At 50.3% G+C, this 14,961-nt stretch overlaps 1 protein-coding gene across 1 annotated transcript in view; it reads left to right on the top strand.

Annotated features, from left to right (window-relative positions):
• BRD4 (bromodomain containing 4) overlaps nt 1-14,961 on the top strand; it is an 82,864-nt gene that overhangs the window by 35,086 nt on the left and 32,817 nt on the right. Inside the window, exons 2-3 of the mRNA XM_070586393.1 lie at nt 3,712-3,824; nt 13,079-13,397. Of these exons, the coding sequence (XP_070442494.1) occupies nt 13,113-13,397 (285 nt within the window). The 5' untranslated portion in view covers nt 3,712-3,824; nt 13,079-13,112. The remainder of the gene's footprint in view (nt 1-3,711; nt 3,825-13,078; nt 13,398-14,961) is intronic.

Below are 14,961 nucleotides of genomic sequence, written 5' to 3'. Positions count from 1 at the left end.
TCTCCTTTACAAGCCAGGAAGCTGGAGCAAGCACTTCAGGAACTCCGCTCCAGGGCTCCACTCCTCCACTGAGTGTTAGGCTGGTGGGGGAAAGGGCTCTGCGACATCTCTCACCTGTGCGAGGCTTGGTGAGGGGTGGGAGGAACACGAGGAGTCATCTGTGTTACTGGATATGTGGGGGAAGGCCTCTCTGTTCCTCTTCTCTCTAGCTCTTTGCCCCAGGTCCTCAGACAACACACAGGTGTGGGAATCATTGGTGGGATGGCATTGGGACCCCAGGGAGGATAGTGGGGGCACTATCTCAGCCCCCTCCCTGGTGAGACATGCCCAGAATGGAGTCTGGGAGAACTCAAAAAATCCCGGAGAGCAATGTGGAGAGTTGGGGAAGGGCCTTAGGCTTCCAGCTGCCAGTGAGTGAGTCCACAGCTTCCCCGTGCGTGCGCAGGTCACACACCAGCTACTAAACCAGTGCAGGTGCCATTTTCACTCAGGGATGTGCGCATGTGCATGTTGTTATTTTTTCAGTTATTCTGTACACTGTATCCTGGTGTGAAGCTTCATATGTGATGAATGTTAGTCCCACATCCTTAAATATTTTCACAATTTCAGTATAAAGGCAGTGTGGAGTTAAAGGGAATGCTGCAGGTTCAGTGGGAGTATGATAGTCTCTATGCTGGGACAGGTGTTTTGGTTTCTGATGGGCCGAAAGCTCATCACCAGTGAGCAACTTTTACTTCTAAGTGGATGTTAAGGACAAGCTGACTGTGTCTGCCAGGGAGTAAACTTAGGCTGTGTGACAGAAGCTGGTGTGTGAGATGCTGGCATGGCTGCGGCTGAGGCTCCCCTGGGGCCCAACACCCAGGGCTGGCTCTGCCATTGGTTGCTGCCTGCTGCGAAGGCTTATGCCCAGGGGAGGGTGGGCTGGAGACAGGACGAGGGGGCAGCAGGAAGCCCTGTGGAGAACTGGAACACGCTTGGTGCTGTTTGCCCTTTTCTCTCCACTCTCATCCTTCTCCTGGCAGTGTCAGAGTTGGAGCACTTGACTTCTATGGGTCTTTTACTTCAGTCAAAGTGAAATGGAATTAATGGCAGACCAGACCATTGGTTCTCACAAAGCAACAGATCCCTGTCAAATTCTTTGCTTCCTTAGCTATTCTCATCTGAAATGGTATGAGTTTTGTGCCTGCTCGGCTTCTTTGCACTCTAAAAGTTAGTGAGATTGAGAGGAGATTGGTTGGTTAAATCCCAGCGTCCATGTCAAACTGACACAGTAGGTTGTCAGGGCAGAAGTAGACGCTGAATGTCGGCTGAGGGCTGAGGCCTCCCTGGAGTGCGTGGTGGTGGTTGTCTGAGTCACTTTCTTTTACCCGAGAGGAGAGGTGCCTGACAGGAAGTCAGGACCCCTTGGCCTGTTCCCTGCGGCTGCTTGACTGTCAGAGAACCTTTGGTAGGCCTTTACTGTACCCGTGGAGTGGGTCTCTAGTTTAGACACTGTTTTTTCTCACTGACTGGTTGTCTTTGCGCCTTGAGTCAGTCTCAGTTCCTGCTTTGAGAAACAGGATATTAACTGACATTTAACTTTGCGTTACTTTCTGTATTCCCTTTGGGAAAAGTGATGCTCTCCGTCCCCTCACCTGTATTAATTGGGTTCTGTACCTTATGAAAGGTGAGGCAAGGTGAGAAGAAATCATCTTTCCTGGAGCCGCTTCTTTTTTTTTTCTTTTTCTTTTTTTTAAAGACTTTATTTTCTTTTTCTCCAAAAGCCCCCCCCCGGTACTCAGTTGTGTATTTTTAGTTGTGGGTCCTTCCAGTTGTGGCATGTGGGACGCCACCCCAGCGTGGCCCGACGAACGGTGCCGTGTCCACGCCCAGGATCTGAACCGGCGAAACCCTGGGCCACCGAAGCGGAGTGCGCAAACCCAACCACTCGGCCATGGGGCCGGCCCCTGGAGCCCGTTTTTGAGAGTGCCTTCTACTGACAAATGTAATCTTTTTTCCAAATTTTTTAAACATTTTATCTTTCCTTTTTCTCCCCAAAGCCCCCTAGTACGTAGTTGTGTATTTTTAGTTGTGGGTCCTTCCAGTTGTGGCATGTGGGATGCTACCTCAGCATGGCCTGATGAGCGGTGCCATGTCCGCGCCCAGGATCCAAACCAGTGAAACCCCGGGCCACCAAAGCGGAGCGTGTGAACTTAACCACTCAGCCACAGGGCCGGACCACTCCAAATTTTTAAAAATTCAGCTTCATAGTGAAGGTCAGAGGGTAGTATCATTGAAGAAAAGGTTGCCCCGTAAGCATCAGCTCTTCAAGGTAATCAGGCTCCTGTGTCCCTAAACCCTGAGTCAACGTGTGTCCTTGCCCTTCGTGGATACATTTGTCCTGGCTCCTTGGAGTGTCTCTATGTCTCTGTGTCTCCTCTTGGCTGCTGAAGGCTTGGTTTGGCCCTCCCTCCCAGTGAGGCTCTCAGTGGTCATGGCTGAAGTGTTGTTCGGATGTCAGGGTCATGGCGTCTCTGGAAGCTGTTGTGCTAGTCCTGAGCCCCGTTTTTCCCCAGTGAGTGTGGGCAGGTCCCAGGGACGCCTTGAGCCTGCTCTCAGCCACCACTCTGCTGTTTTGAAGAGAAATTTAGAGGCACACCATGCTCTTGTGGGGATAGCTCCCCCAACCCCACCCCGTTAGCCTTGCGTACTCATGGAGGCTGCTTTCCAGGGGATGAAATTGTAGGAGAGTTGATTGCAATGTCCCCTTTCCCACTCATGGGTCTGTTTAAGAGTTGAGTGTTGTTTCCACTTACAACCGGCCTAACTGGGCCAAGCTGGCGTGTTCTGGAACCTTTCAGCCACAGGTGGCGGGCAGCCTCTCCCCTGTGTGGTTCTCGCTGGTGGCTGTGCAGGTTGTTCATTACCTGCACTTCACTCACGTCCCTCTTCTTGGCCTCCCACGTTCCCAAACAGGTTGACTTTGACCACTTGCTTGGAGGTTGACACTAACTTGTTTCCCTGGTTGTTTGGTATTCTGGAAACACCATAGTTGTCTTTTTTTTATAGTTTTAAATTTTGTTCATGAGGATCATGAATGAACTTGGCTTTTATCCTATTGTTGGAAATGGGAGGGTTCCAGAGGACTAGTGTGACATCATCCTCAGAAGCTTTCTGGTCTACACTGGGGCTGTCCAAGACTGTATTGCCAGCCTAGTTTGACTGACCCTAGTTTCTTGCTCTTGGACTTTTTCCTCACTTTGGTAGTTTCTCTGTCCTCTGAGAAGTGAACATCATCTCCCACTTTTGCTGCCTTGCAGATTCTTCTATTCTCCATTGTTGCCTGTACTTCCTTTCTCCTGGGAAGGCCTCATCCAAGTGGAGGAGGTGCCAGGCTTCACTGCTGCCTTGGCTTTGTGATCTGCTTGGTCTTTGTGGCCGTATTGGCATCCACCTCTCAAAGGAGGACTTTTCTGCATGAATGAACAGTTCTGTTACGTTGAGTTAATCTCAATGCCACGTACGTCACACAAGCTTTTGGAAAAATGAATAACTAAAAGTAAAAGGTGTAAAAGTGCAGACGGGTAAAGAGTTGGGGCAGTAGCTTTAAAAGAGGCAACCAGAAGAAAATATCACTGGTACAATAACTATGGAGGGCACAACCTGAAACCCAGGTCAGTGGGAATGCAGAGTTTGAATTAATAGTGTCATATTTCTGTCATAATCTTCCAGCCTCTAATTTGGAGACTCGGCCAGGTCAAGGCTGCTTGGAAAATCAGTGCCTGGAGGCCAGCTTACCAGCTAGAGAGGCAGACAAAACAGACAGACCAGCCACACCACCAGAGGTCAGTGGCAGCTTGTGAAAGGGGGCGGATTGCAAAGAGCTGGCCAGTTTTTACATATGTGTTAGTTGCTTGGTTGGTTTTCCAGTGTAAATAGTAGAGTCATCCACAGACCTGCCCTGCCACATCCCACTTCATTTTAAGGTTTCATGTACCCTGCCACTTGCACATCTTTACCTAATTTCATCTCTGATTTTGCATTCTCCTATTCTGTCATAACATTTTGTCACATACGTCTCCTTCGCTTTGACACAAAGTCTAGAAATCAGTGGCACAGGGGTTGCAAACCACAGCCCGCGGGCCCATCTGAGTTTTATTGGCAGACAGCCACGCTCATTTGTCTGAGAATTTCACAGTACAGCAACAGCAGAATGGAGTATTGCAAAGACTGTCTCTCACAGCTGACTGTATTTACTCTCTGGCCCTTTATACAAAAAATTAGCCTGCCCCTGCTGGAATATGTTTTAGCCTAGCAGTTTTGATCTTGTCTATGTCAAGGTTTTGTCTTCTTTTTACTGCATGGCCATGACAGGAACATTTTAAATTCACAGATCCATTCACCCAGATTTAACCATCAGCACCATGATGGAACCTATATGTAACAATGGAACGTTTTACTGTACCTGAGCTGCTCATCCCTCCATTTGCTGGCAGGTTTCCCAGGGAAAAGATGGTGCAAAATCCTCAGTATCCCTAATTTAATGGGCCTGCTGATTGATTTCTAAAGCAAAGGGGCTGAATCAGAAGATTAGCAAATTGTGGGCCTGGTCCCCTCCAATGGAGGACAGAGCTTCAGTATGCCTACACTGCCCTAGCAGGAAGGCTGGCTCACCTCTGCCTTGGGTTGCCTGGTTCAAGGCAAGCTGCAGGGCTGAGTCTGAGGTAATGGGGCCCTACTTGGCAAGTCTGAGGGGCAGGAGTCAGGGCATGTACAAGCTTGAGAATGAGGATTAAGGCTTCAAGAACTGCCTCGGCACACAGCCACTGACCAGGCTCCAGACAGTGCAGTCTGGCTGATGACATGAGTGCTGTTCTCACCAGCTGCCTGAGCCGGTGAGATGGAAAAGTAATCCTGTTTGTGCTTCCCCACTGACACACATCGCACAGTGAAACAAGGGCCGTTGCCATGAATGGGAAGTAGCTTCTGCTCTGGGACCAGAATGGAATGGACCTTCTCATATTAGTGTTCCATAACCAGTGTAGCGGACATTTTAAGAAAGATGTTCCTAGGACAGGGTAAGATTTGTTGCATGTTGACTAGCATTGAAAAATTACCAGGTTTTACCAAAGTTGGGGCCCCCATCCCTAGTCTTTATCCCTGACTAGAATCTCCCACTTCCCCCAAGTGATTCTTTATGGGAGAGCCTTAGGATAGTAGGGAGGTGACTTCCTCTGTCTGAAGTATGTGTGAACCCAGGAACTTGTAATTTCATGAGGTGCTAGGGTGAGCCTGGTGTTGGCCAGGATTTTGTTTGGTGTGAAGCAGGTTCAAGCCATGGCCCCTCAGACCTTTACTACTTGGGAAGCTTGAATAACAACTCAGTCTCTGTTCCCCTCAATCTGCTCCCCGTGGCCCCAGCAGGAAAGTGTGTTTCAGGTTTCACCAGTGGCGTGTGCTGAGTCACATTGCAGACACACATGGCCAGGTGCTGTGAGAGTGATCTTGGCTCTGATTGGTTTACAGGGGTGAGATTCTTTGGAACTATTTCTGGAAATCTGACTTGAGACCCAGCTTGCAGGCCACATGGCATTTAGCTGCTTCTGCAGAGAGAGCAGGCCCGCTGACTAATACATGCCAAGATGTGGAAGTGGGGTTCCCTTTGCTAGACTGCAGACCTGCCGGGCCCAGCAATGCTGGTTAAGTGGCCCTCCACCCCTGTGCTTGGTGAGCAAAGGCAGTCCCAGAGGACCTCTGGCTGTCCAGGCCACCTCTCATTCTGCTTCCATGTTGCCATAGGATGACGATGAAGACAGTGATGCCGCCACCTGCCTTGTAGGGTTGCTGTGAGGATTGACCAGGTGGACACAGGTCAGGTGCTCAGTACAGATTACTGGGCCAGCAAGCAGCAGGTACCTACTGTGGCGAGCTTTCCTAGGCCTAGCGCAGGTGCATGTGGTGATGCCTTGTGTAAAGCTCTGCTAAGTGTGGTTGCCGTATTTCACAGGAGAATTCATAAAGTCTTCCAGTTAACCGTGTACTGCTTCTGCCTTCCCTGGCATCCTCCTGCCTACATGCTGTGTCACTTTAGGATCGGGGTGAATGAATGGACAGGACAGAGTTGAGGCAGGGTCACTGGACTTTCTGGGCCCTCTGGGAGACCAGGACTTCAGGTGGAACTACAAATACAAAGTGTAGGGGCTGGCTCAGTGGTGCAGTGGTTAAGTTTGCATGTTCCACTTCAGTGACCTGGGGTTCGCAGGTTCTGATCCCGGATGCAGACATGACACCACTTGGCTGTGGTAGGCGTCCCACATATAAAGTAGAGGAAGATGGGCATGGATGTTAGCTCAGGGCCAGTCTTCCTCAGCAAAAAGAGGAAGATTGGCAGCAGTTAGGTCAGGGCTAATCTTCCAAAAACAAGAACAAAGTGTAGCTGGTCACAAACCACTAGGTTTACTTAGCGTCTGGCAGTGAACAGAACTGGGACTGAATCTCCAGCAGTCAGACAATTTCTGTGCAGTTGCATATGGCCTTTCTATTTTCCTCTTGCTTGCCCTGAAATTCCCAGTCTACGTCGTGTCTGTCTCTATATATCTTGCCTCCTAATCTCCAGGAAACAAAATATTTTCTTTCTGTTGAAATTTGAAAAATCTTACGTTGTGTCGTCTGTTGGGTACTGTCTTGTCTATCCTTAAAATTTTCTCAGATCACTTAGATGAGTGGGAATAATAGCAAACAATATTCTTGAAGGCAAAAATGCTTAATCAGGGTTCTATAAACTTAGGAAAAGAATTTACATTTTTATTTTCATTAACCAACCCAGGGAATCCCAAACTTTCTTGGTTCACAGCAGTCTAACATTGAAATTATCAATCGCCTTGTGTTGCTAGTTCCCACAGAGCCCTTCAGAGTTACCATGACACCTGGGGCACCTTAGCACTCAGTTTGGGAATCAGGGCACTAATCATCTTAATTTCTCTTCATCTTTTTCTTCTTAGTCCTCTAAACTGGAAACGTGTTGTAGGATATCTTTTGGGAGTAGATCCAGAAATAGGATAGCCAGTTGGGTCATGCAGCCTTCTTTGGGTTGGAAAGAATAGGTGAAATCCCTTCCTCTCCCTTGACCTTCAACTAATTTGACACAGTAAATGGTGGCTCCCGCCTCTTGGCCGTAAGTCAATGCGAAAACAGAGAAGGAGCAGCATTTTTGGAACTTAGATGTAAAACTTTGGTTGAAGACAGAGTCTACTCTGTCTTGAGAATCCAAGCAATAAATTCCTCATTATATTTGCAGGTAGATTCACGAGTTTGAGTTTTCAGCCTCTGCCCCCGTTGAGCCATTGTGCTGAGGGCCATTCATTTCCTGTAGGCCTCAGAACACACGGAAAGCAACACTGGCACACACCCTCATTGATTTACCCTTTCCCCATGCATCTCCTCTTGGGTTCCCCATCTTTTGCATCTGTAAATAGTGTGCTGCACGTGTGCAAGTATAGTTGAGGATGAAACCCCAGGCAGGAATGGGATTCTCCTATTCTCCCTACCTCCCAAATGTCCGTGGAATCTGACCCCAGTGCCCCATCCAAGCTTGCTGTACCCCACCCATATTCCCCACCCTGCAGTCAGGGACTTGTGAAGGTCAAAAGCCCAGTGTGATCACATGGCCCCTGCATTGTGCCATCCCATCCTGTTCTCCTCTGAGCTCTCACATGCACTGGTATCTTTCCTGCCTCCAGACCTGTGCCGTCACTGCATTGGTCATGCCTTCTCCTGTTCATCACAAGCCTGGTTCCTCTGCCTGATCACCACAGGAGTGCATGCTCACACTCTCCCTCTCAGTCTTGTTCTCTGTCGCTTCTTCAGGGATGCTGCCCTCTTCCTAGCCAGAGCAGCCCTGCCCTTCTCTTTCACAGTACTCAACCAAGTATTGCTTAGTCAGTCCAAGAATGTCATAGTGAGTGCAGAGTCCCCAGGCCTGGCACCTGGCTCAGATGGGACGCGTTGGCTGAGCAAGTGTGAGTCTACCGGTCACCACATTTTCTGTGTGAGAGTGCGAGCAGCTTTCCTTCTTCAGAGCTTTGAGATTGAGCTCGAAGCCCCAGGGTGACAATCTGTGTGGTTGCTATAGGGTGCCTTCTGTACCTCACTCATTCACTGAGCACCTGCTGTTTACTAGGAGGACAAGAGGAAAGTAAAGATGGTCCTTGGGAGTCTTTGGGCTCCCAGGGGTGTATGCAGGGCTGACCATCAAAGCCACTAGACAGAGATCAGAGAAGCACCAGATGCAGCAAATGAAGGGCCTGAAGGTAACAAGGAAGGGCCCATTGTGACCGCTGTGGTGTTTGGAGCCTTGATGCTAGCAGCTGGGGCAGTATGCGGTGTGGGGGGACCACTGTGGGAAGAATTTACCCAAGGAGGCTGGGCTAGTCCCATCTGTGCTTTAGAAAAGTCATCCTGGCTCTCAGGCAGAGCTGCTCACGGTTGCCTCTCTTCCTTTGCCCAGATCAGACTACAGATTCTTGTTGGTTTCTTTCATGTTCTTTGCTGGAGTACCAATGAATGGCTTCTTGAAGTTTCCTAGGGATTTTACTTGCCTGCAGTCCTGGGAGGGCTGTGCCGCAAGATACAGGTTGTCTGGGTGTGGTCTCTTGAGATGCTGGTGCTGCCAAGGCCCCCGAGTGGGTGCAGGACAGGAGTCCCGGACATCTCATGGTGATCCCTGTGGCTTGTTCATTGCAGGTGGTGATCCCTCCCATCGGGGCCATGGATGTTACCCGTCATTGGTTGTCCTCAGAGCCTCCTCAAAAAGAACTTGGAGGTTCTTGTGGCTTCCAGGTCCATCTCATCTGTTCAGCTCTTCTCATGCCTTTGCGTTTGAACTGACAGCCTCTAGCAGTTTCTTTCCTTAGGGGATTGATCTCAGACGTTACGAGTGTATGGTGTGGGTCTTGTGCTTAACTTTTCGTGTTAGTTAAGATGAGCCAGGCTGTCCCACCCTTTTGTGTTGGACCCTCCTGGGGGTACATGTTCAGCTCACAAGTGGGGACTTCCTTGGCTCAAAGGCCAACCGAAACTTCCCAAGAAATCTTGTCAAATTCTAGGCCACCCTGGCTGGTTAGGCCTGATCTTTCCATTTCCTGGGAAAGTTACTTCTCTTTGCCTTGGTTTCCTCATCTGTTAAGTGAGGATGAGGCCAGAAGCAATCTCAAAGTTGTTTCAAGGATGTTACTATGTATTAAACATGAGCAGGCTGGCTAGGAAGGGTGTTTTGGCTTTTGTGGTGGAGGTAGAGGTTTAAGGCACAGATGAGGTAAAGTTCGAGGGTCAGGTTTTCTGTAGAAAAAGCTCCATTCGTTGTATGAACAGAAAATTCAGCTTCCTTGGCTCAACAGCCCCTGTGGGTCTGGTTTGAAGGTGAAGAAAAAGTGGTTGCATCCAGAGCCTTGCATCCCTTGGCTTCACCCGAGAGAGTCCGCTTAGAAAAAGAAAAGGCCCAGCCCAGCCCCTCCAGAAGTCAGTTACCTTGACTTCATCTTGCCTCGGGGACATTGCTTGGAGATTTCCCAAATGTTATTACTTAATGGAAAATTTATGGGACTGCTTCCTTCTGATGGACGTGCCTGGGGGCCTGTGTCCTTGTGGCTGTCAGGGCTCCACTGCTCTGGGGCCAGAACATCTTCTCCGGGGTGGAGCCGTCCCTCTCCCTTGCTTGCCTGTAGCTCACTGGCACATGTTTGCCTGTGTAATTCTCGAGCTTCATTCTAGGAGAAGTATAATCGTGGAAACCAAACTACATATCGTTCTTTATCCTCACTTAATGCCACCCTCCCTCCCTCCTTCCCAGTGCCTTCAGCCAGCAGTGACATGCTTTCAAGCCAGATTCCTCCCTTCCCCCTATGTCACACTCAGTGTCCTGGGATTCAGCCTGGCCTCTTGTGTCTCTTCCTCCCTCTGTTCTCTCCTTTCCTCTGAGCAAGCTCACTCTGATGGTTCTGCACCTCAGCCCACCCTTTGGGAGCTCCCCCTCCTTGGATCTGTATGTGACCTCCTTGCTGCTTTCATTTGGGTGTGTTCACTGAAGACTGGATTCCAGGGCCCACTCGTCCTTGCCAGACTCCCAGCGGGATGCACCTCATGTGCCTCCCTCTCACCAGTAGCACCTGCATCCTTTCTGCCCTGCCTTGGTTTATGCCACTGGACCACAGGGCTGTTGGTTCTGGCCAAACTTATACTGGGAGTACGCCTGATGGGAGAAGGACAGGGCCTTGCATCCCTGGAGGCTAAAGCAGGCCTGTCCAGTCATGTCTGCCTTTGGAAAATGTTGTAGTCTACGATGTTTCTGTGAGCTTGTTAGGCTATTGTGATGTTTCACCATGTCCTCCCATCAAATGAAGTTGCTTCAGGGAAATGCCCCTCCATGGTCCTGAACGCTGCTCTCTCAGCTTGGGGGATGCTCTCCACAGGCTGCTGCCCAGCAGTCTCCACCTCCAGTCCCCATCATGCTCTCATTGCCATATGCCTGTCTGGTTTCAGCTCAGGTGTCCCTTCCTAATCTCTAGCATCACGTTAACAAGAGGTATCAGGAAACAGCTTTGTACCTGCAAAGCCCTCCCTAATTCCCCTTCCTGTAAGTGTTCGTCCCAGGCTGGCGTTCTCTAGGTAGAGCACACCCATCTTAAGAGCTTGCCACAGGAGCTGTCCCTCTCCTTCTCGAGTTTTGGGAGTGCCCTGGGAGGGCACAGACTGTAAATTCTCTCCTGGTGTCTTAGGTGTAATTGAACCTCATTAAATATTTAAGTTTAGCATCCGAGGGAAGACCACCTCACTTGACTGCTGTGACACACCCTCCTCCAGTGCCTTGGATGTCTCCATGCAGGTGGCATGGGTTTTTCTCTCCACAGTGTTGTCCTCTCCTGTGAGCTAAAGAATTAATGAATTATTAAGGGTATTTTTTAGGTGATTGGCATCCCATCTCTGAAGAGGCGAAAGGTACTTGTAAATCTCTTTTCGTTTGATTAAAAAGGGTAAAGAACAGACCTTCCTCTTAAGGCAAACGTGGATTCAGTTCTCAGACTGAATCTAAGATTCAGGGTCTTGCATGTGGTGGCCTTGGGCTTCCGCGTGGGTCCCCTCCCTGTGGCAGCCTCTTCCTTGGAGGACTGCTCTCTCCATCTGTTTTCTGGCCATTTGATAGCTGTGCCTGCAGGTGGCTAGAGCACCCTGGAGGGAAAGCTATCTCCCTGGTCGTGTTGGTTTCTTCAGCCTTCAGGTTCACCCTCCAACCAGAACCCCAGTGTTGGGGGCATGTGGCCAGGACCTGTGTGCTGGGCAGTTAGCTGCCTGCCCTGGGCCCACAGGTCCAGCTCTCCACAGCCCCCAGTGGCAGACTCACAACCAAGTTGCTTTACGTAGCAGGCGCTCCCCTCGTGCTTTTAAGATCTGATGATTTGCCAGAACTGCATTTACAAAAACCTTTGTGGGAACCTTGGTTTAAATTATACTTGGACTGAATAATAAAGTAATTCATCAGCCAGTAAATTGCCTAGCATATGCTAGGCATAAAGCTGTTTCTTGATCCGCTAACTGTGTTCCAGGATGGAACCCGGGACAGAGCCAACTCACCGTGGCTTTTCTTGTCTCTTCTGCCTGCCAGAGTTCTGTGGTCCTAAAATCTGCCCTCTTTTCCCAAGTCTCTGACTGACTTCCGCAGCCAAAGAGGTTTTCTTACCTGTACCAAACTCCTAGGTTCATTACTGGAATTGCTAATTAGATGCAGGCAGCTCCTGGCTTACCGTCTTTCTTACTCCGGGGGCTGGGTTTAAACTGATCGTTCCTTTTTCTTGCCAATAGAAAAGTGTCAGAAACACAGTACACACAAAGAATGCAGATAGTATATGTTTGAGCAGATGTTTCTTCTCATTAATAGGGAAAGTGTTGGAACTCTTGGGCGGCACTACACTGCCAGAAAGGGGAGAGAGAGAGAGTTAGTGTGTTTCTGGAGGACACTTTGGCAGTAAAAATGTGTATCCCCTGACCTGCAGTTGTCCTGTTAGAATAACTGGACAGTGCACAAAGTCACCCTTGTAAGGATGTTTGTGGCAGGGTTTGAATTGTTGCTTTGGCCTGAAGCAGGGGTCATTCAGGTGTGGGGACTACGCAGGTGGGGTGCTCACGCAGGCGCTGAGCAAGGCTCTCACGCGTCCCTGTGCAGGTCACAAGAGGTGCCCCTCTTTACAATAAATAAGCTTTGAAAAGCAGGTTAATAAAATGCTAGAGGGGCCAGCCCCATGGCATAGTGGTTAAATTTGTGTGCTCCTCCTTGGCGGCACGGGGTTCACAGGTTCAGGTCCTGGGTGTAGACCTACACACTGCTCATCAAGCTATGCTGTGACGGCATCCCATTTACAAAACCAGAGGAAGACTAGCACACGTTAGCTCAGCAACAGTCTTCTTCACCAAAAAAGATAAAATCGTAGGTCGAGTACGAATTTGTTTCTAGGTTGTCAGCAGTTATCTTGCTGGATTTCTTTAATCAGCAAACATGCATTGCTTAAGTTACCAAGAAAATGTTGTTGGTGAGCACGAGGCTTTGCCCTGAGCACTCAGCAGTGGACTGTGTGGGCCATTTGAGGACCGGCTGCCAGCCTTCCTGCTCCTCCCTGCCCTCCTGGCGCCACTCGCCAAAGAGAGTTACCACCTTGGCTTGATGCTTCATGAACCACAAATGCAAAACAAGAATTTTAATGTAAATGACATATTTAGGGGCTTGCAAATCGTCCTCTCTCCCACACAGGCAGCGGCCCCTAAAGGCTCAGATGTTGTGAAAACCTGGTTTGTTGCTTATTGTACTGTAATCCTTCCGCATGAACTCCATGGCGCCCGCAGCCCCTGCTGACTCCTGGCCGGCTCTCGCCTCCTTGCCCTGTCCCTTGCCTTTGGTACCTGATGTCTCTTTTCTGCTGGGTAAGTCTTTGAGGAGAGCAGACACTGGAGCCCTTTTATTCGGTGCATAGTGTGGCTCCCCAGCCAGCCTGACCAGTCTCCACGGAACCCATCTGCTGCCTGATGTCTCACGGTGGCTTTCTTTCCCTTGTAGAGTGCCCGGTGAAGAATGTGATGGGATCAGTAGCATGTCTGCGGAGAGTGGCCCTGGGACGAGATTGAGAAATCTGCCAGTAATGGGGGATGGACTAGAAACTACCCAAATGTCTACAACGCAAGCCCAGGCCCAACCCCAGCAAGCCACCGCAGCCAGCACCAACCCCCCGCCCCCGGAGACCTCCAACCCCAACAAGCCCAAGCGGCAGACCAACCAGCTGCAATATCTGCTCAAAGTGGTGCTCAAGACATTATGGAAACACCAGTTTGCGTGGCCTTTCCAGCAGCCTGTGGACGCCGTCAAGCTAAACCTCCCTGTGAGTAGCGTGGGCTGAGCCCAGGCCTGCTGTCCTCCAGGTCTCCTCCTGCGTTGCTCCTGGGGAGGGCGGACCCACAGGGAGGGTGGAGGTGCCTTTGGACTCCTTGTGAAAGTGTGGGGCCCAGCTCTGAACTCCAGCGCCCCCAGGGCCCTTCCGTGAGGGGTTTCAGCAGTCCCAATAAATGGAAATAGGGAAGCAGAGAGGACGTGCTAACTGGCTTAAACAGTAACTGGTTCCTTAGATATTAGGCTCCCGGGAAAAATTGTGTAGACAGATTGAAATGGGGGTGAAGGAATGCTTACAACTTTCCTCCTGATTCCGTGGGGAGCTGAAGTGGGAGCACTTGGTAGTCCGGGCCTCCCCTTCCCAGGTATGGTCACCTAGCCCAGGAGAAGTAGACATGGTTGGTCCAGCTGCGTGAAAGGGGGGACTGGCTTATTGTAGCACCTTGCCTGGTTCTGGCATCATCATTATCACCCAGAGCACAGGGCAGGAAAAGGTACTGGAATATCTCCCAGGCAGCAAGTACAAGAAAGTAGCCTGGCTAGAGAGATGGGGTGTTGCTGCAGCTGCACAGGCCATGTCACCCTGAGGTGCAGCTTTGCCCCCAGCTTCCTCTGTGTGTGCCCTCACGCCTGCCTGCCCTGTTGTGGCCACACTGCACTAGCTCCTATTCTTTTGTACCCCTATTCCTCTTCTCTTTCCCTAGAGAGTTTTCTGTTTGCCCACATCCCTAGCAGATGGTTCTGGAAACTCAGCTTGTATCTCTGACTAAACCTTGAGGAGCAAATGGGACATGGGCTTTAATTTCTTCTTTCCTAAGAATTGTTTCTTGGCATCAAGGACTAATTGCCTTTAAATTGTCCTCTGCTGTTTGCCAGGTCTCACCGCCCCCCAGGCTAGGGAATTGGAATTAGATGATGTTGCTGTTGACCCAGGCCTGGGTCTGTGAGCGTTAGAATGCACAGGTGTGGGAATTTCGGTCTCTGCCTAGAGTCCCATTTCAAGAAGGATGAAATGAACACACCAGTGTGAGGACCCTCCTGGCTTAAAAGCCACTGTGTCTGCAACAACTGTCCACTGCTATCTATCTGCTGAATATGCGTCATAGGCATTTAGGGGAATAGAGAGTCAGGAGGGGGCACTCCAGGTCTAGGTCATGAACTGGCTCTAGAAAGGGGGGTGGAGGCCAAAGAGGGTTCTCTCCAGATCCGGGCTTCAGAGGCTGCGCTTGCTACTGACCACAGTGAGGAGTAGAGGCAGCCAGCCTCGCACTGGAGGGAGGCTATTGGGAGAGCTTGCTCCACCAGCCTCTGGCTGGGCTGAGCTGGGCCATGTAGGGTCCACAGTGAGGGTGACCTTCCCAGAGCAAATGCAAAGGATGGGGAGAAAAGGGGCTGGTGTGGCAGGTGGGGAATGGAATCCGGGGGGCAGCGGAGACAGCTTTTATGGCACCAGAGGGAGGTGGGAGGCCTACAGAAGAGAGACAGGCAAGTCACCAGCAGAGAGCAGTCCCCCACATTTCCACATCAGAGGCTGCAGGGAGGTCAAAGAGATGAGG

Source organism: Equus przewalskii, chromosome 20 (genome assembly GCF_037783145.1).
Source record: "Equus przewalskii isolate Varuska chromosome 20, EquPr2, whole genome shotgun sequence".
Classification (NCBI taxonomy): domain Eukaryota; kingdom Metazoa; phylum Chordata; class Mammalia; order Perissodactyla; family Equidae; genus Equus; species Equus przewalskii.
The sequence above is the reverse complement of the archived record's forward strand: the minus strand, read 5'-3'. Positions and strand labels throughout refer to the sequence as shown.